Here is a 24,576-nt window from a genome sequence, read left to right on the forward strand (position 1 = left end):
TGCCTTTAATTTCTTTACTGTCACTCTTACATTACACAGGTTATTTAAAACCTATAGCAAAAAGAAAAATCATAATTAAACTTCAAAACATTTAGCGGATGAAGAGTCTGTTTTATTTTGATGATCATGGATTTATAATTATTAATACAATTTCTGCCATTACGCCGCACAAAGCATACATGAAATTTATGTGTTATAATTGCCACTAGTGCTGATAAAATTAGCACTCTATTTTTCTTCACTTTTTAGCCCATCACAATCCACATCTCTAATCACTACAATATCACCCATCATGACAACTCCAAAATAGCTCATTGTCACTCTCCAATTGCTTGCAAATTAGTCGTATAACAAATTTGTCATTAATACAAGTTTGAATCTAATATATTTTACATTTTGGTCTCATCTTAAGTTAATTGAGATTTACTTAACTAAATTCGGAAGAACAATATGGTCAGGTCTTACCCGGGCCATAATGATGTCCGTGAAGCAAAATAAACCACTTCGAGTCATCCAACTACCCACGAATTTACATCAAACGTTTCGCATTTTTAAACTCACAACGTGGCGCCATATTAACCGCTACCTTAACTTTCCCTCCCAACTCCTCTCAACTAGTGCCAATTGCCAACGCTGAACCTCTTCCTAACTTAGACATATGCGCGGCTGCTTTCCTCTCTCAACACCTCAGTTCCCGAACCCACCAACCATGGCGCCCTCCGGTTCCTCTTCTCTCATGTGGTTTCGAAAGGGCCTCAGAGTCCACGACAACCCAGCTTTAGATTATGCTTCCAAAGGGTCTAAATTTGTTTATCCAGTTTTTGTAATTGATCCACATTACATGGAGCCCGATCCAAATGCATTTTCTCCGGGGTCATCCCGTGCAGGCATCAATCGTATCAGGTTCTTGTTAGAGAGTCTTGTTGATCTTGATTTGAGCCTCAAGAAGCTTGGCTCCAAATTGTTGGTCTTGAGAGGAGAGCCTAGTCAGGTCTTGATTCGGTGCTTGAAGATTGTAAGAGCTATTTCTTTCTTCTCTTAAGTTTAAATCTTGTTCCATTGATTTATCATTTGGTTGTTTATTGCTCTTCTTGCTGTTGTTATTGTAGTGGGATGTGGAAAAGCTTTGCTTTGAGTATGATACAGATTCATATTATCAAGCTTTGGATGCTAAAGTAAAGGTAACCTCCAATTTGACACTTTAGTTAATTTTTTGCCTCTGTCAGTATTTACACACGATCATGTTGACATTGTTTGTTTTTTTGCATGATTTCATTTCTTTAAAATGTTTTCTTAAATTGAAAGAATTGAATTCTAGCAACTAACTGAACATAAGAATTAACTAAATAAAACTCAGTTGAATTGAAGTCTTGCATCTGTGGACGTTCTAAACAAGGTAGTTATTGTCTGTAAGGAAGGTAATTTTGTTTTGGCAGGAATATGCCTCTTCAGCTAGAATTGAAGTTTTCTCTCCAGTCAGCCATACCCTTTTCAATCCTGCGGATATCATACAAAAGGTAATGGAGAAATGGCATTTTTAAATATAGTTGATGTTTTTGAAAGTTCCAATTTTTGTTTTCTTATTTGTATAATAATTCTACGAAGTTGAATATCATTGAGTCTCTAGTTCTTACTATGCTAACCTTAGATAGTGTGTTCTATTGCCATTATTTAATAATGTCAAAAAAGAATGGAGGTAAGCCGCCGTTGAGTTACCAATCATTTCTGAAGGTTGCTGGACAACCCTCATGGGCATCATCCCCACTTCCAACCACGATTTCCTCACTTCCTCCTGTTGGAGACGTTGGAAGTTGTGAGATTTCAGAAGTCCCAACACTAGAAGAACTTGGCTATGGAGATGTTGAACAAGTATGAAATTACCAATGTGCTAAGATTTTTCCATATTGTTATTATTATTCTTTTGGCACTGCTGCTAATATGAGAATTTCTTCCAGGATGAATGGGCTCCTTTTAGAGGTGGTGAATCAGAAGCGTTGAAGAGGTTAAGAGAAAAAATCACTAATAAGGTACATTTTTGTTATTGTGCAGAGAAATTTTGATGATTATGAAAAAAAAAAAATGTTTAATGTTTTTATTATAGTACAGTTATTAGTTTTGAACTATATTAATCCTGTGTTTTTTCTGCATTTATATGCGTAAAATCTGTAGCGATACCTCAGAAAACATAGGCATTAGCTTTTGGTAAAGATATGATATTTGACCTGTATATTTAAGCTAATTCTCGTATTTCTAGTTCTACTTGGCATCGTTTTTATAATTGGTACCACAAACTCTTGTTCAACTTCATATTGACTGGGCTTATAAGGAGGGTGAGTTGGTTTAAGAGGTTATCAAACGGTCTCCCTGTCTTGTGCAAATGATTGATGACTAGTTTTTGATGTGTGAACTTGCACTATAGAGTCTTAGAAAAAAAGGGCAAGTTATGAAAGTTGATCTAGTTTAGTTGAAATTCCTACTCATCTCAATTACAATTTTCCCCGAGTCTTAACTCAAGTTCTCAGCTTCCACTACATAGGATGTCACCGTGGCCACTTGCAGCTTAAATTTTCTTCATGTTGCAGGAGTGGGTGGCAAATTTTGAGAAGCCTAAGGGTGACCCATCAGCATTTATGAAACCAGCAACCACAGTGTTATCACCATACTTGAAAGTGAGTCCCAAGCACAATCTTCCCTTAATTGTTTATTAGCATCATATTAAGATGATGCAAGGACTATAACCAGCATAATTGAAGACTCTAACAGAAACTCATTAGCAGGGTACTGTCGATTCTTTTTATTTTTCTTTTTTCCCTAATCTGTTTGGCAGTTTGGCTGTCTCTCTTCCAGGTACTTCTATCAATGTCTTCAAGATGTTTATAAAAATGTAGGGAAGCACACATCACCACCAGTTTCTCTTCTTGGCCAGGTCAGTTTTATCTTCAGTATCATTTATGAAGCTGAGTTGCAGATACCACTAAACTAAAGTCTAACTTCAAACCTTGGCAGTTGCTCTGGCGAGATTTCTTCTATACTGTGGCTTTTGGCACTCCTAACTTTGATCAGATGAAAGAAAATAGAATATGCAAGCAGGTAAATACAATAATCACTTGTACAATTTTCTAGCCAATCTGCATAAGTTTCTTCCATTGCCCTCTTTTTCTTTTGTAGACTTTGGTAAAAATTTATTTTCATATCAAAGAAACTGCATTCAATAAAAATTATGCTTGCAACTAATTAGGATGAAAGAAGAAAGTGAATAATAAATTAGCCTGCAGTTGTGATTTTATCGCAAAGGGCCAATTATGTTGGCCGTGAATTTTATCTTCTTTTGGAAGTATGTTCCTCTCAATGTGTTTCAGCCATTTCATTACTAACATTGGATTTTCTCCACCTTCAACTGGACAGTATCAATATAAAACGATCTAGTTTGAAATTTTCATTTTTAATGTAAAGAGATATTCCCAAGCTATTCAAGAAGAAAATATAATACCTGGAGCTAAGTGAACTAGAAACAAACAGCTGGTTTTATTGAGTAGGAATATGAGGGGCTACTTCTTAGTCTTTTTCCATTTATTCTTGTGCATGTTTAATCAGTTGTTGCTTGCTTTTTCTGCATTTCCACTTGTTAAGATTCTTGCATGGGTTCCTTATTCTATTATGAAGCTTTGGTGAAATAAGCTTAAATGTAAAACTAGATTCCTTGGAATGAAGATGATGAATTACTATCAGCATGGAGAGAGGCGAGAACAGGATATCCCTGGATTGATGCTATCATGGTCCAGGTTAGGGCTGTGGCTGAACTAGTAAATCATTTTTGTGTTGCTCCACAAATTTAAAGAGGTAGCTTATTTAAAATTTAGATGTATTTGATCTTGCAGCTTCGCAAGTGGGGTTGGATGCACCATCTAGCACGACATTGTGTTGCATGTTTTCTAACTCGTGGAGATCTGGTATATCACCTGCATATCGTCCCCTCTTTTTTCATTAATTTCCTCCACATTTTGACATGAATAATCTGTGCTGATAGTTTGTGCACTGGGAGAAAGGGCGCAATGTTTTTGAGAGACTTTTGATTGATTCAGATTGGGCAATTAATAATGGAAACTGGCTCTGGTTGTCATGTTCATCATTCTTTTATCAGGTCTGAAGTATTTTGATGCTCATAATTTCACAATATTTGTTGCCCAATTTGTTGGTGGTACACTTATGTAAGAGAGTAGTAGAAGCTTTTGTTCTAATGCTGCTAGCCAGATTCATGTTTCTCTTCTTTTATTGCTTTCATATTTTACTTCTCTATGTTGCAATTATAAGACTTTGGCTGAAATATAGACTTTTCTAAATTTGAATGCTGTTTGTGCTGACAAGTATAATCGCATCTACTCGCCGATATCATTCGGGAAGAAGTATGATCCGAATGGTAATTACATAAAGCATTTTCTCCCTGTACTGAAAGGTAATCTGGAGGTTTTCTCGTGTCATCTTATATTTGGACTCTCTATATTTTGTTGTATTCTATATATAACCAGAATGCTAACTATCAGACATGCCGAAGGAGTATATCTATGAGCCATGGACAGCTCCATTAAGTGTCCAAACCAAGGCAAAGTGCATAATTGGAAGAGATTACCCAAAACCAGGTAAGTTATTTGTCCTAGTTTGCAATAAATAGCTGCCTGAGAACCACGTAATCACACTGCCATCACCTGCTACTAAAATACCCCGAGTAGGAACACACCATTCTAAGACTGCCTCTTACTTGCATATTTGGGTAACCTGTTTTCTAGTTGATTCCGGGTGACTTTTGCTAATAGTTAGGAGTGAACGGCTTGTATGTTTTGTTTCAGTGGTTGCTCATGATTCTGCAAGCAAGGAGTGCAAGAAAAAGTTGGCAGAATCTTATGCATTGAACCAAAAATTGAATGGAAAGCTGGGCGAGGAAGATTTGAGGAATCTAAGGAGAAAACTGGAGCAAGATCAAGATCAAGAGCACAAAGGTAAAAGGCAGAGATTGAAATATTGATCACCCATCCAACAAATATTGATATTTCAGCTTGCAAAGCTCTCTTTCTTGGGGAAAATAAAAAGATCTTGAATGGCTGAAACCATCTTTACTCATAAAACAAAAGGCAATTTTAAAATTTGGAAGTCGTGATCAAAGAATTGAGCAGAGTAGAGAGTCCAGTAATAATAATTTGAATTAATAGGAATTTTGGGCGATTGCTGCCACTTCTAATATTGTTAATTATCAATTTGATTATGCTAACCATTTATCTTGACTTTGTGGGGCTGTAACTGCCTGGTATTTCGCTTGGCATGTGTGCTTTCACTGGATGATGTGACAGATACGTTGAAGTTGAAATTGTATATGCCATAATATTTATGTTATTTCCTTTTATGAGTTTTTATGGGAAAATTTCTTTTATGAGTTGCATCACTAATTATACTTACTAAAAATAATAATAAGTATGAATAAATAGTTTATTATAATTTTAATAATTTAAATTATTAAAAATCTCATATACGTTTAATTTTTTATATATTTTATATTTAAATATAATAAATTTTCTATCGATTTACTAACTCTAATATCTCTAAGTTAAATTCACTTATAATATTATTTTTTTATTATAAAATCTTAAAAATTATTATTAAAAATATTTTTAAAAATAAATTAAAAAATATTTATTTTAAAATTTTAATTAAATGAAATTATTAAACAATATAAAATTTAAAATCTAGTTAGTAATTACGTCTATTTAAATTAATCAATTATATTTCAATATCATCATTTTATGATTAACAACCTTTTTCAATTTTTTTATTTTATTTTATTTTATCTTTTTATGTAAATATGTGATGTTTTTTTTTTTTTTTTGAAAGAAATGAGAATCTTTTTGTTATTCTTTTCAATTCTTTTGAATTTTAGTAATATCATGAATAAATAAATAATTAAATTTATAATTGCAATTATAACATAGTTTGTTTAGTTGGGAGATGGAGAATGCAATTAATATTAAAAAAGAAAAAGAAAAAGAAGAAGAAGAAAGAATTAACTACATATTTTTATAGTTTCGGAAACAAAAATCCATCCTTTCTATCCGAGAAAATGATATAAAGTAGAAACAAAATCCAACATTTGGGATTTCAAAAGTAAAATTGGAAAACCCTTAAATTCGCACGCACACACGTGCCAGGTCAATACGCACACCTCAACACTAACCCCCCCCTTCGGCTCCGTTCCATTTTGTGGCTTTCTCTCGTAATTTCCTGAAAACAAGATCGCAATCAAAATTTACGTATACAGGGCGTGACCTTTGATCACAAAGAGAACACAACCTCTCAAACCAAAACGGCGACGATGTGGAGAAGATCCCTCTCCTCACACCTTAAAACCCTAGCCGCCTCCTCCTCTTCCCGAACTACTTCCGCCGCCGCTTCGCGGTTCGCTTCCCCTAAGCATCGATCTTTCCTTTCACCCTCGCCTTCCGCTTCTATCTTTCAACGCTATTTCACTGCCGAAGCAGGTAATTTCTCAGATCTTTACTTTTCTATTGATTGTTGGATTTATTTGGTTTTCGTATTTCTATTCTTGATGATAAACATTTATGCCCTTTGTGATTATGACACGTATGTATTTATTTATGTTTGTGGTTTTGTAGTAATTTCATATTCGTTAATGCTGCGATAAAACTCTAAATACAAGAAAATGATTAGTTATAAGCCTACACGAATAAAGTTTTTAATACAATGCTCATAAATGAGACATTTAACCTTTTTTTTTTTTTTTTTTTTTTTAATGTGAGTGAATTGAGTTGGTATAGATTCATTCCGACCAATGCATTTTTGGCTAGTCGTTGAATTGGAATTAGAATGGGAATGCAAATTAATTTGTTAAATTGCAAGAATCATATTCCGAGTTTATTATTTTAATTCTGAAATGAGATTTAGTGATAGTCCTAAGAGTTAGAAATATAAATTTGAGTATGTCAAATATAATTGATTCATTGAAAGTTTGAATTCTTTGTCTACCAAAAAAAATGGAATTCAATTCCAAGAAATTTATTCTATTCTCAACTTGAAAATGTACCAAATGTCCATTGGTGTCCAAGTATGTGGGTTTGTGTTATTGTCTGCCTGTGTGCATGTACCACTGTTTTGTGTATCATTGTATGATTAAGATTAATGAATGAAGTGGAACTTTTTTTGGTTTTGTAGCGGATGGCGCTGTGAAAAGGAGGGTTGAGGATGCGATGCCTATTGCTACCGGGCATGAGAGGGAGGAGCTTGAAGCTGAGCTTCAGGTATTTTGTTTTTTTTTTTTTTTTGGTTTAATTATGGGCAATGGAATAAAGTTTTTTATCAACACATAATTTTAAGTTTTGGTTTATTCTTTTCTTGTGTATTTTCTTATTTTTGTTTTTAATTTAAATCAGTAAATGCTGATGTTAATTGAGATATTATTGGTTTGTTTGAATAGGGAAGAGATATTCTTGAAATTAACCATCCAGTTGGTCCCTTTGGCACAAAGGTTAGTGGCACGCAATTTCAACAGTACAGATGCAATTTATTTTGCGGTGCATTTTAATATCTAAAATTGGCCTCTACTAAGTGCTTTTATATGTTACCACTTTGTGGGTCACCAGTGCCTTTCTTAGCATCCAATTACATGTCTTCTATAAAATCACTCTAAAATTGATCTGCTTATTTAGTTAAATGATTGCTTTTCTTTTTCATATTTAACATGGAAAAAAAAAAAAAAGACGCCTAACAATGCAAAGAAAGATAAGAGGGTAAAGAAAAAAAAAGCCTTCTAAAAAGGAAAGATGACATATTATTTTAATTTGGAGTTTTTGCATTCAAATGCTCATTTCTTGCACATATTATTCTTCAAATTAGGGGGAAAAAAGATTTGGGAGTTGCAAATATTTGGCTTTAAGATTTATACTTTATTTATGGTTACCCTATGAACTTGGATTCGGGACCAGAGCTTGCTTGGTAATCTCTCTTAGAGCTATGGCATCTTACATTTTCAAATCTGATGGTGAATGAGCAGGCATTCTTCATTCAGGCGTATGGTTACTTGTCAGTTAATTTATCTTTAATATTGTCTTGACATGATGAGTCTTCCCAAGTTAGAAGAGGGAAGCATCTCTTTTACCTCCCTTCTAATATCATGGAAGCACTTGCTTCCAGGATTTTGTGCATGCGATTTTTCATCTAAAATTGCTATTGTTATTGCATAATCAACAAAGTTCTGCCAGGATTTTATGCTTGTGATTTTTATCCATAAAGGCCGCTTTCGGTTGTCTGCTAAACCTAAACAAACCATTGTTGCTATGTCGCGTATAATGTTGTTTGGTAAATAAATCTTACCTGTACTTATTTGCTCTATTTTAGGAAGCACCAGCTGTTGTGAAGTCCTACTATGACAAGAGACTTGTTGGTTGCCCTGGAGGTGAAGGAGGTAGGTTTCTTTGTAATCCTTTCGCTTTTTTCTTTTTCTTTCTAAATACTCTCTTGTTTTTTTCTGTCTGTATATGTGTCATTTCATTTAAAAAGTTATGTGTTGCATTAAACCAATTTGTTTTGCATGTTTCTGTATTACAGAGGATGAGCATGATGTCATTTGGTTTTGGCTGAAGAAAGGCAAGCCACATGAATGTCCAGTGTGCACGCAGTACTTTGTGGTAAGTAGAAGCACGGAGCTGAAATCACTAGAAGTTTGTATAGTTTTTTTTGTGTGTATTTGTGTACTTTGGATTGAGCTAGATCTGAATTTAGATATTCAGATCTATGCCTAAATTTGAATCTTGTGCTTATGCATATGCGCACATGCTTGCACATACGCATTCCCTCAGGTTATTTAATTATTAAGGGCACCAGGACCTGCACTGTATATCTGAGTTCAGACTTCAGAGAGATATGATGTTCTTTGACGGACCATTAGGCTTGTAGTAAGTATGGTTGATCCCTTGGTTATCTTAATATATAATGCTAGATATGATCAAATTGAGAGCGACGCGCAGTCAGATACTGTGAGAACCTTGAATTAATCACTTATTGGTGCAAGGCAAAATTTGTTTTTGATAGCCTATGTAGACGGTACATCGAATATTTAATTCGGTATTGTTAGGGTTGTAGCTAAAATCATTTTAACTTCAGCATCTTATATTTAAAGACACTTGCAATTAGGTGAGTAGGCCAAATGGCTGTTATCTTTGAAGTTGTCTATGCTGCACTTTTGGACAGAAATGTGTAGGTTGCTATCAGAATTCTCAACCTTCCCTGATTATTTTATTGATGATTAACAGCTGGAAGTAGTGGGCCCTGGTGGACCTCCAGATGGACATGGTGATGATGAAGAAGATCATCACTAGTTGCAGCTATTTCAGTTTTCCTTTGGGAATAAACTTTGGGAAGATGATGAGACAGTATAGAAAAGCAGTGTCGAAGTGCGAAAGCTTAAATGTCTTGTTTATTTTTGATTGGTCCCTTGTCTTTGTGGCCGTTGCTTTAGCAACAAACAGGATGATGGTATCTTTTCTCTTCTTTTTGTTATTTCTTTTGGTGGTATGTAGACACATACTGGTCATCAGATGGAACCATGGATCTTATTGAGTTGTCTTTGATGCAATTGCCAAATAATTGATGGCTACACTTCTATTCTTTCATGAAACTTCTTGTTGTTAGTGTGTCCAAGGGAATCATAGAACTTTTTGCCTGGGATTTGCCATATGTTACCTTTGTCTATTTGCAACTTTTTGGATTGGATTTCCACCACGTGTTTGTTGTTGCTTTGCTACATTATCCTCCTACCCAATAGTGCTAAATGCGCAAAGATTACCAGGCTCGTTATCTTGTACACATTGAAGAAGAACATTCACAAGCCAGTCGCAGTTCTGTTATTTTTCTTTTTATTTTCTCGTTTTAACAGTAGGCATAGTTTTATCTGCAAGAATTAAACTTGTATCATTCTATTTCTCTTAAGTATTGAGGGATTGTTCTTTTGTTCAGCATCTTGCAGTAACTTTACAAATTCTTGGGTCCGAGTCGAACGAGTCTTCTATTGTGAGCAAAGTATCGCACAGCAAACAGGAAATAAGAAGGATAAGAAAAGAAAAAAGCTATACTGAATTCAATATAAAGAAGGGTGACATATTCTTAACGAAATTGCATTCCAAAGTCTTTTTTGTTTTTATTGAAATAGCAAATTGTAACTAAAGCAACCGTTCAAAATTAGTAACTTGTTGAAGAATGTGACTGGGAATCAAAATAGAATTGATTCAAAATTCTCTAGCGTTGATGATATAAAGCACTTTCTCTATTCCCTTTAAAATAATTGGGAGAGATAAATGCATGGAGACAGATTTTTTTCATTTTTCTTTAGGCGCCACTTTATATATATTTATATACTGTTTTTGTTTGGCTTGGTAGATGAATTAAGTATCCTTTTCCCTATCATGACTTGTCCAATCCATCAAATCCATAACATTCCCATTCATTTCTTTTGGTTTGCTTAACCAACTCTCCCTCACCCACAAAAATCACATATTGTATATATAGGGATGACGTTTTTCAGTTTAATTACCTACTTTATATTCTTTCTTATTCACTGCTTTCAAAATTTTAACTGAAATTCTAATAGATTTTAACTCTTTATATCTGTGTTTTAAAGAAGTACTTTTATTTCTAACAAAAAACAAAAAGAACATGTTTTTATACCTTTTCCTATAAAATATATTTTTATTGTAGGAAAACCCACAAATTCACCATATTTAGGACATACCCTTAATTTAGAAGTTCAAGTCTTCTAATACCTTATGAAAGCATCAAAGTTTAAAATTATTAAATTATGTATCAAGGATAGTTTCAATATATATTTATGGTAGATTTAGATGAAAAGAAATCTTTCTTTACTTTTTGGGTTTTAATCTATTGTAATAGTTATTACTATAGGGTAGCAAAAACATAGCTACCTACAGGCTTCTTGCTTTGGTTGTATCCTGAACATGCATGCATGTAATATAATGCCTTTACAATCCTACAACAAGCTATGCTAGAGGCAATTTACACCTTAAAAACAATGTTTGCATATATAGTTCTCAAAGCTTAATGTTTCTTTATTGTTTAAGCCTATATTCCTATCTTTCTTTTTCGGTGTTTATTATTAAGTGGCTGTGGTAATAGCAGGCTTAAAGAAAAATGTGGTCCTGAGCTATCTTCATGAAACTGATTTTTCTTCAGAAGAATTCCTTCAACATCAAGGCATAGTTTGGTGTGAACATTCTTTCTTTTTTTTCCTTTTGTCAATCTCCCTTCTTTCTTCCTATCTTTATCAATAGGAGAAAAGCTTTTGCTGGAACATAATATGTAGCTACACCTTTTCTTCTAAAAAAAAAAAGAAAGAAAAATCCACTCACTTTATAATATAGGAACAAGAGATTTGAGACAATTTGGCAAGCAGAACAAAGCCTACATGTCCCTATTCCTGCTCACAAAATCCCACTGATTATGCTTTAAGATTTTCCTTTTTGTAATTTTCTTCTGTGTGGCTCTTTCAAGAATCCTTTCCAACCTGTAAAAATAATTATCAAGGCAACTATGTTCTCTTTAACCTAACCGACAAGCCTTCAACATTAGCTTAATCTCCACATTAATCACTTCCTTTAATCCACATTCACTAATTAGTTTATTTTCAGTGTTTAGACTTTCAAAACTTAGGATATAGGGGGAAACCTAAGCTATTTTGGTATGGTTCACAAATGTCTAGTCAGTGAGTAAGTGAAGGCCAGCTTCTTACCTTGATAAATTTATATGCCTTGCACTTTATTCACCATGTTGAAATTAGAACCTCCATGTCTGCTATATAGATTTAGCTTAATTAATTGCATTTGGAAGCCAGCTATAACAATATAAATCAATAAATAACATATAGGGTTTTAAATACTGCAAATATTCCTACTTCTTCTTCTTCTTCTTCTTTTGTTTTTTCAATTAAGGTATTGAAAGGTTTGAACTTTATTTCATCAATTAATGTTTTATTTTCTTCTCTTTTAGAAAATTTGCCAACTTTAGTAATTTATATCCATTAATGAACCCACATTGTAATTAGTTTAATGTTCAATGTGCCAAGGGCATCTATAATTGTCTACTGTTAAATAAACCCACAAGTTAAGTATAATTCCCCACATTGAGTGTGGGGCAAAGAAGGGGTTGACAAACATAAAAGTTGGCTAAAAAGTTCAAAACTTTTCCCCACAAATGAGGGAAAATTCTTCTCTAATCTATAATTTGATTGACCTAGAAAGATGATACCACCATTTACTGTGGTAACCAATAGTGATTAGCCATGTCAGATGTATTTATTCCAAGTGTTAAGTCAACCAGTTAAATATTGGATTGGAGTTCTGCATTTGTTATGCTTATAGGACTTGAAATGTATATGAGTATTTAAACCCTATTGCCAAAACCTATAAACTTAGTATGTTCATGTCTAATGCTAAAGTTCTTGCTCTTCCTTTAAACTAGAATGATAGGAAAAGGACAATAAATGATTTTACATTAGAGCCCACTTTTGATTTTGCTTAAAGGGTTTAGAATAGAATAAACTTTCTGTTATCTTCTTTGGTAATAATAATAACAATAACAACAACAAACTCCCAAATAAAGTTCTTTTTATTGGTTTATCTAAAAGTGATCAAGTTAATTTCAAAATTTACTTTCTTTCATCATTGAATAGTTTATTGTTTTGGGGGGTTGTTCATAATTAAATTGTTTACTTTAAATGAAGATGATATTTTTCTTCCACTAATTCCTGCTGCATCTTATAGATGACCTACATAGTGATATATGATGATGATGGGATAGAATTATTGATATTCATTCTGTACTCCATGGAAAAACACTTGATGGTGGGATCCATAAATATATAAATATATTACAACTTATCTTGCTTAAGATAGGATATATTGTGCAAGTAGCCTTGGATTTCAAAATTTTGCTCTCAGTCATAGAGAGCAAATCATATTCCAATTTTCACTATTGTTGATGTAAATTTGATGCTGAATTAAATTTGAATTGTAAATTGTGGTAGGTACAAAGAGAATTCTATTTGTTTTAATTATTTAAGAGTTCTAAAACTCTTTGTATATTAAGTGATATTGATTGAAATGACACCCATAAATTTAAAGAGATTCCTCCAGCATTTTTATCAAAATAATAATATAGAATTGGAATAAGACGGAGGTTCTAACAATTTGAAGAACATTAAATTAAAATATGAAATACTTATTTTGCAAAAGTAAGAGTGATATTGGACACTTATTTATTAATTCATATTAATAATAATAATAATAATAATAACAAAAATTCTGCAATATTAGGAAGTTTCTTGAAAAAGCAGCACCCTCTGTCAGAAAATTGGAAATTAAAGCACTTGGAGTGGACAATTAAATTTACAAAATGTTTCTTTGTAACTTTTCTGCAGAATCATTTGCCAAATTTTATTTTAGTTTTTAAAGTTATGAAACAATTTAAAAAGTAAAATAAAAATTTGATTCGTCTGTTTTCCATTAATATTGTTGAAAAAATTCATTATTTTTAAGATGAATGTTACAGAATGACTATTTTTATGGGACTACTAAATTTTGAATGAAATATAAAATAGAGGTTTAGAAATCTTTATTAAGATAAATACTCAACTAAATCAGATGTGAAAACATTCAATGACAAGATGATTGGAAAAAGAATATAGGATGATATGGTGGTGACATAGAAATCATTTCAGAGGAGGCCTGGTTTTGGATTATTATGTGTTTATGGTGTCCTCAATCTCATGAGTATAAAGAAACAAAACTTTTACTGGTGGGGACTTTGAGCCTAGCAGCAACTAGCAACCAAACAGATATAATGGCAAGCATCAAAGCAGCCCCAAAAAGAAAAAAATGGAAGGAGAGGGAAAAAGTTCACATCCTTTTTCCACTATCATTCTCTCCCCTTTTCTTCTTCTTCTTCTTTTCCTTTTCTTTTTTTTTTTTTATTTTTTAATCCAGAAAATGAACCTATATGTATGTGTCGAATTTAAAAACTTCACTTTCAATTTTTTTTAATCAATCAAAAGGATTAGTTCTTCAAGTTTTCCTTATAATTAGTATTAATTATAGAATTTATTTTGGCCGAAAGATTTAGAGTTTTGACTTTTCTTTCAACTAAGATCATTTAAATTATCAGTTTTTCCAGTGAGAGATGCTAAAGGGCCAAAAGTAATGATGCTCAACCATTTGGCTCCATTAAATAAAGAAGTAAAAATTTTAAAAAGAAATTCTTAGGGTGAAAACTGAAAACCCCACATTTACTATAGTACGCCCTAGTTGAGTTCTTTAATTTCCTAATGTTAATGACTGCACCTATAACATCAGGTTTTTTTTTGTTTGTTTGTCAATGAAAAAAATTGAAAGCTTTGAAGCTTATTGTAGCTTTGGCCTTTGTGGTTAATGGGTATCTATCAATCATGAGAAATTCATAAACAAATGATTGAAGAAAAGATATTTTCTATTTTACAAACCTGGATTATTCTTTCTAGTTTTCAGTAATATTCTTGAGAGCTGTTGTTGATTGTTGTTTTTGTTGTTGATAGTTTAGTATTTTTTTCCTTTAAAAAAAAAAAAAAACTTTATTTTTAAAGCCAGTGCCCACAAGCATAGATTCTCTCTATGTTGCAAATCTCAGAGCTTCACCTCTTTCCTAGCTGGTTGGCTCAGGAATGGATGATTGTGCTCTTCTCTGCTTGGATTGTGTCTGTTCTTGAAAAGATTTTCTGCTTTTTTTCTTCTTGTCCTTTTTACCCTCTCCTTTTAATGGATGCCTTCCTCTTTTTTGAGTTTCTATTTGGTTTTAGACACCAATATATTGCTGGTGTACACACTACATATTAATTAGTAGTAGTGATAGATTTGCATATTCACCTGTTTTATTCCTTTTTCCACTCTATAAATAGGTATTATTTTGCTGGATGTTCTTCATTGCAGCAGCACCTCCTCTTCAGTTGTTATTCATTGCTAATAGGTTGGCTGGCTGTTTAGTTGCATCACCAAAATGAGCTATCAACAACATCCTTCTGTGGGTTCTGGTTTGTTTCTTTTCGTCCTTTTTATAGTTTTTCTTCAGTTCAGCTTGCATATAGCGTTCATTGGTATTATTGTAGGAGTTCTGTTAATTGGTCTCTAGGAGTTGTTTCAATTGAACTACTAAACTTCTTATATTGGGTCTTTGTCTCTCTCTCTCTCTATCTCGTCTTTTTCCAATTGAATGTTGCTTTTTCTTGGTTGATATACATATTTAAGTCCTCTTTATGTTTCTGTTCTTTGCACTTCAGGTAGTAGAACTGCCAGAAGAACTTTTGAGTTTGGGAGGACTTATGTGGTGAGGCCTAAAGGGAAACATCAAGCCACTATTGTCTGGTTGCACGGTCTTGGTGATAATGGCTCAAGGTATTGCAGCTGCTGTTTTATACATATTTTTCTTTATTTCAAGGTTCATTGTTCACTAGAATGCAGTTTTTAGATTCCAAAATGTTTTTCTGTACAGAAGCAAAGGGAAGTTTTATGTATTTAGGTTCATTTTGAGTTGCATATGATCTGTTGTTAAAAGTGAAGTCCATATAATGGAGTATTTGGCCTTTACATGTCTGTGTTATAACCAAGCGATGATCATTGATTCTGTCAACTTCATCCGATGAACAGTGTAATTAGGCTAGTGGGAACTAAATGATTAATGACAGCATATGCTATTTCTTCACTTAGTTAACAATTTTATTCTCTTTTGTATTTAAGTACAAGCTCCTATGTTGGAATGGTGGACTTTTGGCTCCAAGGACAAGAAAAATGTAAAAAGGACTTAGCAATGTCAACATATCAGGATGTTCTTTATTGGAGGGGTCCATCTGATGTCTTTTCTTTTCTTTATTTCTCTTTTTATTTTTTTTATTTGATCTTGAGCTCCTTTGCATTGAGATTCTCATCCGAATAAATTTGATAGGGAGAGCAGTGGCGCCGTGAAATAATATAGACTTTTCCTGTTATTGTCTCATTGGATTCCAAGTTTCATGTGGGTAGCTTAAATGGGAAAAATAGTATATGCCATATTCTTAAGGACCACTTACTACCTCAGGAGTTCAATGAAAAACCCTTATGATGTATGGAACAAATAAATTTTATTTAGAATGCTGAATATTAACTGTGAATATTAACCGTCGGCCAATTAAATTGGCTGTATTTTCATTGTTGAGCACTTTGCAGATAATTAAATTGACATTACACCCTCAAATACTGTGTTTTCAGTAATGTGGATAAATATATTGGTTGTTAACTTATAAATGAGAAACAGGAGCTCTCATCTGTATCAACATTATTCATGTTTGTCAAATTAAAATATCAGTTTATGGTACTGTTCAATAATATGATAAATGTAAGTAATAGCCAGACATGTTTCTTATTCTATCTTCTGGTTGGCTGCAGCTGGTCCCAGCTCCTGGAAAGCCTTCCTCTTCCAAATGTAAGCATGCACATTTAATCTTCAATTGCTCGCCGCTTTGTTGTCTCTCATGCATCTACTACTTATTCCCTACTGTTGAAATAGTTATATTTTTTTTACACAATTATCTCATATTCCTGTTGAAATTTATGGTGCAGATTAAATGGATTTGTCCAACTGCTCCAACACGTCCGGTGGCACTTCTGGGTGGATTTCCTTGCACTGCATGTAAGACTGGTTCCATTACCTTTGACTAATAAAATGATATTGCATATACTAAATTTTCATTGATAATTTCTAATTTGTTGCCCTCATCTTGAGATGATATCATCTAAAGTGCTTATATAATTCATGCAGGGTTTGATGTGGGAGAGATATCAGAAAATAGTCCAGATGATTGGGAAGGTTTAGATGCGTCAGCAGCACATATTGCAAATTTACTGTCAACAGAGCCAACTGATGGTAATAACTAAGGCTTGACGTTTATCAAATCTGCTTTACAGTAATATTTCCTGTTGTAAGCTTCTATAGATTTATTTATTCTGACAACTAAATTCACCTGAAAGAAGGAGTTAAATTCTATTGTATTTGAAATTATTTTTTGTAGTCTTCTCCAGTTTGCAATTATTAACTAAGATTTAATCTTTGGTTCGAAATCAAGCGAAGTTGAGGGCCTTTTGTTTAAACTATCGGCTATGCACATTTTGCCTATTTCAGCTTTGAAGTTGTATTTCTAAACCTTGTTCTGCTCTTAAACCTAAAATTTTTATGTGATAAAGAAATCTCCATCCAACTCATCAGTGGAAACCTCATATACCTTACAATTTTTGCAACAGTTAAAGTCGGCATCGGAGGCTTCAGTATGGGTGCTGCAATAGCACTTTACTCTGCAACTTGTGCTGCCCTGGGACGATATGGTAATGGCAACCTGTACCCTATTAACCTCAGGGCAGTTGTTGGTCTAAGTGGCTGGCTTCCTGGTTCAAGGTATGCTCATTTTGGGTTTTCATTCTCAATAAAATCTTAATCCCTGTGCCTTTTATATTTGCATATATTGCGTTGTTCTCAAAAGTTCTAAACCTTTGTTTAAAGACATGTCAGTTTAAGAAATCTCACTGGCTTGATGACCAAAAATTACCTCTTGATGGTTTTCACCAGTAATTTTTGCATTATGCTTCAGTTAAATACACCTCAATGATAATAATTGCCAAAATTAAGACATCAAAGCAGTGGTACGCATGCATGACACATGATGGACTAGTTCATCCACATGTTATACAAAGAACATCCATAAAGCCAAGTTTGTTACGGTGCAGGAGCTTAAGGAGCAAAATAGAAGGGCTGAATGAAGCTGTGAGGCGTGCTGCATCCTTGCCGATTTTGCTGTGTCATGGAACAAGTATGCATCTCTCTCTCCTATGTCAGTTTAATATGTTCAGCTTCTATATGGAAGTGTGAAAAAGATACAGATGTAAAGAAATTGGAAAATCTCTGGACAACAATTTGCAAGGTTTATGCCATGTACCTCATGTATAACATTGTTGCCCCAACTGACATGTCTTGATTAGAAGCTTGAGTATTAGTTGACTTCTCATATTGTCCCAATACTATTCGGTCTTCTAGCTGATTTGGTCTGTTCTACAACCTTATGAGTCGAAACAGTATTACAATATAGTTCATCACATTTTCACAACCCTACTTGTTAAGGATCAGATCTTTACTTAAAACTATTGAGATTCAACCCTGATGTCTGATGTGCTTATACCTTCAGCATATCATGGAAACGCCTAGAAACTGAAATATGCTATCACTTTTGGAAACCAATTAGTTCCATTAATTTTGTTGAAGATAATTCATGGAATCACCTACAAGCTGGTTGCATGATAATCTGTAGGATATACCACTATCATTTTTATGTGATATGACCTCATTACCCTTTTGCAGGTGATGATGTGGTCTCCTATAATTATGGAGAGAAATCTGCTCACTCCTTAAATACTGCAGGCTTTCGACATCTCACATTCAAACCATACGAAGGGTAAATGTTCTTCTTCTTTAAGCAGCATTAAAACTGATAAATGTGAATTGGTCTGTTAGTAATTCTTCAGGTATTAACTTGAATTTGCAGGCTTGGGCATTACACAGTTCCTAAAGAAATGGATGAGGTTCGTAATTGGCTGTCAGCAAAACTGAACCTTGAGGGATCACGCGCATAGAACAAGCACATAATGGACTTGTAGTTGGAGCTAAAGAGGATGAAAATAGGGATCAATAATGTGAGAAGGGAAAGAAACGGATTTGTATAAGTAGGTAGTAAATAGAATGGGTATATGGTATAGATAACCCTCCTAATTCCCTTTTTGTCTCCTTTCCTCTCCTGAAGAATAAAGCTTGGGATGTCTTTTATTTTTTTTACTTTGCTTGTAGAATTTAGCAGTAATATAAGTAGCAAGTTTTGCTCATCGAGCATTTTGTATTAGCTTGATATAATGTTTCAATCTACTAGTTTGGCTCATAATTTTCTTCTTTTTCTCTCCTCGTGGATGCTCGTTTCGGTGCTTCGGAGTTCTTACATGCCAGAATAAAGTTTTACAGCTCAACATATTCATGGATGATTGTCATAGCACAACATTATCTGATAGCACCTGCGACGCCAGGAGGTCTAAGAAAAAGGGCGACAGAGCACCAATGTACTGCATCCAACCATAACGGCCAACTCTGAATACGTTTATACACAAATACACGCGAGAATTATTATTTATGAACCACCCTAGAGCCACTGAAGGAGAATAATAACAAAAAAAAAAAAAAAAAAATTCCAGAGTGGCCACGACGAATGTAAACTATAAACTCATAATTACATGTGCCCTCCCACTAAACTGCCAAAAAATTCACATGGAAAAAAAAAAAAGCCAAAATTTATCACCATTGCTGAAATGATGCTTCCTAGTTTTCTTGGGGTATGATGGCTGAGCTAGCCACCAAGTTCTTGAAATGTCCTGGGAAGAATAGCATGCGACTTAGTTCTGTGAACGTGCATGTCTCGCATATTATGAAAAAAAAAATGATAGTCAAATAATGAAATATCAAATTACCACTACTTTAGGTATGTGCCGCTAGCACTCTGTTCAATCACCATCAATTTGTTGGACTCCATCTTTCGACTTGCTGTATGGAGTTAGAGGAGGGAAAGATGGCATGTCAGGCAAATTGAATTTACGCCCACTTCTCAACCCCTTGGAACTGCTTGATCTCAAGTCTTGTGATCGAATTTGTGGAGGGGACACTCGTTTCTGATTCGGTGAACCAGCTTTCACCATCTTTGTTGGGGTACAAGTTTTGATGGGCATCTCAGGTGTATCATCCTCTTTCAACATGTTGTATAGAAGGCTATCTGGACTAAGCTCAGGCATGGCCTCACTGCCATATAATAATTTCGGTGCAAGACTGGTGGGTGAGTGGTGAGAATGAAGATAACCATCTGATGACAGCATGCTGCTTCTTTGATGCGCTTGAGCTTGTGAAGCTTTTGAGCTGTTCCCTATGTTAAGTGAACCTGACGTAGCAATTAATCCCGAGTGACGACGCGACACTGGAGTGATATCAGCAAATTCGTCCCATACAGAAGTGAACTGATGAGCTCTCCCAGTTCTGATGAATTCATCTTGAGCCTCTGAAGCATCCAGCATCTCGTGAGATGACTTCTCTGATTTTTCAGCTCTTCTGTATACTGACACTGCAATGCCATTGTTATGAAACAGTCAGTTCGCTGTTAATTTACAAAAGAAGTAAAGACAAATATAGTTGGCCAACTTCAATAGCCTCCCGTTTGATCATAAATTATGAGTTTTTTCAAGTATACATCTTTAATGATTCTTGATCCCGTAATAATCCTACTGTTTATACTGTTTTTACTAATAGATATTGCTAATAGGCAAACAACGAATTTTAAATATTAATCTGTATCAGCAATTAAAATAAAAACTAGTCTCGGGATGGTAGCACAAATAGAAAGATGCTCACCTGCCTTTTTGCCATAAGAATTCTTACACCCTTCACATCGGCATCCACTAGAGCATCCAACTCCAGCCTTAAAAAAGAGCAGAGTGTTTATAGAGTCAGAATATATCAAAGGACAATATACGATGTCTACCTTCCTATCTTTACCTAACAGCCGAAGTGAAAAGGCTCATTGCTCTTCCATTTTAGCTAGATGAAGTGAAAAATAGTCATAACAATAATGTTAATCAAATGCCATGTTGTATCAATTAGAAATCTTTGCCGCTGCACTTCAAAAGGAAAAAAGAACAAAGAAAAAAAAAAAAAATCCAACACAGTAACTTTTGCGGCGGTACTGCCAGAAACACTTTTACAAACCTGATAACATTCACAATATTTTTTAAGACACTTGGATTTCTTGCAATTGCATCCTCTTTTGTGTCTGGCCGATGAAGGTGTTGTCCAGTTTCCTTCTTCCTGAAAATGGTTATGATCTTAATACAACGTCTAATTGTCAAAGCTAATAAAGATCAAGATGAGAAAGTTAAGAAAGGGAGATTACCACCACGTTTGCTGGAGAGTTTGTAGCTTGTTTAACAACCTTCGGAGCAAAAGCAAGTGGATTACGGGCTTCAATTTGTTGTCGTGTATCAAGAACTGTGTCCTCATATTCAGGTCTGTTAAAGCAGTCTTCGCATGCACAACTATCCAGACAATAAACTCCAGCAGCAAAGCACTCGCAGTAACTGCATAATGATTAAAATCACAGTTGATACATGCTACAGATAACAGGTAGATTTGGCTTGCTATTTCCTCAAGTCACTGTTGAGTAATCTCCAGAAACTAATAAGCTCCCACAGAATGCTTCTTTTCCTTTTCTATTAGAAAGGTCGAAGTGAGTTGCTCAAGTAGCTTTTCAAAGTGCTTAAAGAAAGTGCTAATTGAAATGAATCATTAAAGCAATTTTCACTTACAGTTTCAAGCATTTTGACCTCTTACAGTTGCAACGTTTGCAGCCCTCACTGTCATTAATGGGTTTTGCTCTTTTCCTGAATACATAATAAACCATTACGGCCAAAATGGAAAAGGTAGAATTGATTAATAATAACGAAAAAAGAAGCAACTAAAATTTCACGTGCCTGTTTTGCTTGGAGCTCACTTGGTTTAACTCTCCAACCATGTTAGTGTTTGATGAAGTGAGTGTCCTCCCTTCATATGGAACTACCTGCTGGTCATATGGGGTCACACAAAGAAAATCACATGGAGATTGCATAGTAAGAATAAGATAAGTGGCAGAACCTACTGTTCCAACAGCTTCAATCTCTTGCTGATTATCATCCACATGAGCATAAATTTCTCCAGCAACGGATGTCATCGGGATAATATCCAACAAGTCCTGTGCTGAACCATGGTTTCTGTCAGATACTTGCTTCTCCTCTTGTTCGTGCAAATTACCTGCCAACTTCTTGCTTGCAGTCAAATCGGCCATGGGCATAGATCTGGTGGTTCCACTTAAAGGAAAAGCTAAACGAGATGGAATGCAAGATGGTATATCATGCCCATATTCTCGGGCTAATCTAACAGATTGAGAAGGGCAGAAGGAAGAAAGAGAAGTTACAGTCTGGGGATGATTGCCTGCCTGCCAAGGGCTTGATATCCCATTTGGTTCAGCATGATGTGGAACCAGACTCTCAATGCTTGCGAGGCAATCAGGTAAGCTTGTATTGGCAGCATTATTAGTCTCATTACCTGTATCCTTGCATCCCGTTGTGACGCCAAATTGAAGATGTCTGCGTATCCCGCGTTGTGGCTGATCAGCCTCCTTTACATTTCAACATAAACCATTATTCTGTTGCTAGTCTTACATGGTACAAAAGCACCATCACAAAATGCTTCTTAAAGTAAATAATAAGAAAATCTCCCCAAATTCATTGGTTGCCAAGAATGATCCCAAGAATAATTAATAAAAGAAAGAGCGTATTACAATCTTTAGAAAAAATTGTAAATAAAACAGGTGAAATCATTTATCCAACTCCATGGTGGTTTGAGATTAGTTCAATACAGTGTAATTCAACTTGAGTTTAACGCTCCTGTATAAAAGTTAGAAAACATCCTTATAAATACTTAATCTCGATCAGGTATGTACTAAATCAATTAGTAATGAATAAACAGAACTAAGAACAAGCACTGCAGACCATTACATTCCACAAGCCATCGCATGAGACTAGCTAAACTTAATAAGCGACTGCATAGGACAAAACACCTAACCATTATGAAATGCATATAAATTGAAACCGAGATTCAGTATCACATGAAGACACTGACTATGCAAAATGAAGCCAGTGGAACGAAGTTAAAGGTACCTTTCACTGTTAAAGTGGTCTAAATTTTGGCAGACATTATAAATAAGTAAATACGATAACAATGATGCATCACAAATGAACAATGACTTCCTATTACCTTAACAAATCCTTTCTGAACGGATCTCGAGTTCTGGGGAGAATCTTTATATGCCGCAACAATCTGCAAGGGTTGAGGAGATGACCGATAACTATCGCCCACTTTATTATCTTCACGATCTGCAGCCTGTAACTCAGTATTATGCGAAACTCATGAAAGTAATACACCAAATGATTAATGCACACGAACATATGATAATGAAATGAAATTACAATTAATAACTCACCTGAGGTACAAGTTGCTGGGCTCCAGAAAAGGGGTGTAGGAACAGATTAGAGTTGGGATGATCATCAGCTTTTTTGATGGTATATTCGTGTAAGGGCTTATTATTGTGTGGCAGACGAGATCCGTTTGTAGTTGCTTCCGTATCAACAGGATCAGTTAAATAGTCATCAATGCAGCCTGCAGGACTGTCCGATTGATCTTCCTTTCGAAAGCAATAGATGAACTCATGATTCAAATGGACATCACCTTGTCTATAACCATCTGAACCTGCTGCATCTGTTTCCTCTCTGTCAAATATCAAACTCTTGGGTTAACAATACAAAAATACAATTCCCAATAGTACAATACGATTCACTCAAACATAATCAAACCTTTTAATGAAAGTGGGTTCTCGCTGCATATCCATACGGGGTGATGTGAACACAGGCGGCGGTGGAACATGGTAGTTTGTTTGTGAAAACCTTTGTGCGTATTTTGATGCTTTGACAGACTTAATTGGAGAGAGATTTCGCAGATAAATAGAGAAGGGTGATTCCTACATTACAATCAAAAGAGGAAAACATAAAAAAGAACTGCAGAATTCAATTCAGAACGTGATCACTTCAAACATGAAAAGAAAAACAGCATCAAACCAATGCAATTGGCTTCGACAAACTTTCCCATTTCTACTTAAAACTCAGTAAGAAAAAAATTATTTGATTTTATGACCATTAAAGAGAAAAGGAGAGAACATCTTCCCTGTTTCTAAAAACAATCAAACAAGCAAACACAAACCCAACAGAACATAACAGTACTTTATTATGTTCGAATCAAACGACTGGAGTACGAGGTTGTTAAAAAATGGACACTCACTTGGACAGTAGGAGAAAAGGATGATGATGATGATGATGATGATGAAGAAGAAGAAATGGCAGAGATTGAAGGATTTATATTAGGTTCAGGAGAATCCATGACTACTATTAAGAAAACGAAAGACACTGGTAACGCTAGGGTTTAATTCTTCTCCCAAAAACAAAAACAGAAACAACATCGTATTATTTAGTATATAGAGAGAAGACGTTTCTTTAACAGGATCTCTGGTGACCGATTTGTGGGCCGTTCAAACTATCTATTATATTATCTCTGTTCTGTTTCGTTTCTTTTTCTTTTTCTTTTTTGAAACCTCGTACCGAGCGGGAAACTTCCCCTTCTATTTTTCTTTTTTTCTTTTTTCTTTTTTTCTTTCCTAATTTGGGCTTCTTATGCCCACTGGGCTCAAATGAAACCCATTTACATTACATTCTTCTTCTTCTTCTAATAACTAATAAACCCTAGTTCAGTTAAGAAAAGGTAATAAACCCTAATAAAGCTCTTCTCTTTCTT

General features: G+C 34.5%; 4 protein-coding genes across 12 annotated transcripts; 3 read left to right on the forward strand and 1 right to left on the reverse strand.

Moving 5' to 3' along the window:
- Positions 1-487: 487 nt before the first annotated feature.
- LOC8271387 ((6-4)DNA photolyase) lies at positions 488-5,398 on the forward strand. Of its 4 annotated transcripts, none has more exons than XM_048378741.1 (14): positions 488-1,015; positions 1,110-1,181; positions 1,419-1,517; positions 1,732-1,869; positions 1,956-2,027; positions 2,583-2,669; positions 2,828-2,926; positions 3,007-3,090; positions 3,696-3,782; positions 3,879-3,950; positions 4,028-4,141; positions 4,366-4,453; positions 4,542-4,637; positions 4,845-5,398. In XM_048378741.1, exons 1-14 carry the CDS (start codon positions 659-661, stop codon positions 5,018-5,020), a joined length of 1,641 nt encoding a protein of 546 aa, XP_048234698.1. In that variant the 5' UTR covers positions 488-658; the 3' UTR covers positions 5,021-5,398. The 4 variants fall into 4 exon arrangements, with proteins under 4 accessions (XP_048234698.1, XP_048234697.1, XP_015573780.1 ...); XM_048378740.1 differs by having other exon boundaries at positions 489-1,015; positions 1,690-1,869; XM_015718294.3 differs by having other exon boundaries at positions 489-1,015; positions 1,437-1,517.
- A 745-nt stretch (positions 5,399-6,143) lies between these two features.
- On the forward strand, positions 6,144-9,676 carry LOC8271388 (putative cytochrome c oxidase subunit 5b-like). The gene is made up of 6 exons (XM_002517529.4): positions 6,144-6,524; positions 7,216-7,301; positions 7,478-7,528; positions 8,398-8,464; positions 8,608-8,687; positions 9,312-9,676. Exons 1-6 carry the CDS (start codon positions 6,359-6,361, stop codon positions 9,375-9,377), a joined length of 516 nt encoding a protein of 171 aa, XP_002517575.1. The 5' UTR covers positions 6,144-6,358; the 3' UTR covers positions 9,378-9,676.
- A 4,058-nt stretch (positions 9,677-13,734) lies between these two features.
- Positions 13,735-19,048, forward strand: LOC8271389 (acyl-protein thioesterase 2). Of its 2 annotated transcripts, XM_048378590.1 has the most exons (10): positions 13,735-14,496; positions 14,996-15,127; positions 15,374-15,488; positions 16,515-16,551; positions 16,689-16,758; positions 16,888-16,992; positions 17,367-17,517; positions 17,847-17,929; positions 18,475-18,568; positions 18,659-19,048. In XM_048378590.1, exons 2-10 carry the CDS (start codon positions 15,094-15,096, stop codon positions 18,744-18,746), a joined length of 777 nt encoding a protein of 258 aa, XP_048234547.1. In that variant the 5' UTR covers positions 13,735-14,496; positions 14,996-15,093; the 3' UTR covers positions 18,747-19,048. The 2 variants fall into 2 exon arrangements, with proteins under 2 accessions (XP_048234547.1, XP_002517576.1); XM_002517530.4 differs by having other exon boundaries at positions 13,735-15,127.
- Positions 19,049-19,193: 145 nt separating this feature from the next.
- LOC8271390 (CRC domain-containing protein TSO1) lies at positions 19,194-24,560 on the reverse strand. Of its 5 annotated transcripts, none has more exons than XM_048378588.1 (13): positions 24,067-24,546; positions 23,586-23,749; positions 23,216-23,501; positions 22,990-23,115; positions 22,279-22,348; positions 21,833-21,984; positions 21,669-21,754; positions 21,504-21,578; positions 21,092-21,275; positions 20,908-21,006; positions 20,554-20,620; positions 19,626-20,266; positions 19,194-19,529 (listed from the first exon to the last, which is right to left on the reverse strand). In XM_048378588.1, exons 1-12 carry the CDS (start codon positions 24,163-24,165, stop codon positions 19,659-19,661), a joined length of 2,016 nt encoding a protein of 671 aa, XP_048234545.1. In that variant the 5' UTR covers positions 24,166-24,546; the 3' UTR covers positions 19,194-19,529; positions 19,626-19,658. The 5 variants fall into 5 exon arrangements, with proteins under 5 accessions (XP_048234545.1, XP_015573811.1, XP_015573810.1 ...); XM_015718325.3 differs by having other exon boundaries at positions 22,279-22,351; positions 24,067-24,545; XM_015718324.3 differs by having other exon boundaries at positions 21,833-22,348; positions 24,067-24,548.
- Positions 24,561-24,576: the final 16 nt, after the last annotated feature.

This window comes from Ricinus communis, chromosome 8, assembly GCF_019578655.1.
Source record: "Ricinus communis isolate WT05 ecotype wild-type chromosome 8, ASM1957865v1, whole genome shotgun sequence".
NCBI lineage: Eukaryota > Viridiplantae > Streptophyta > Magnoliopsida > Malpighiales > Euphorbiaceae > Ricinus > Ricinus communis.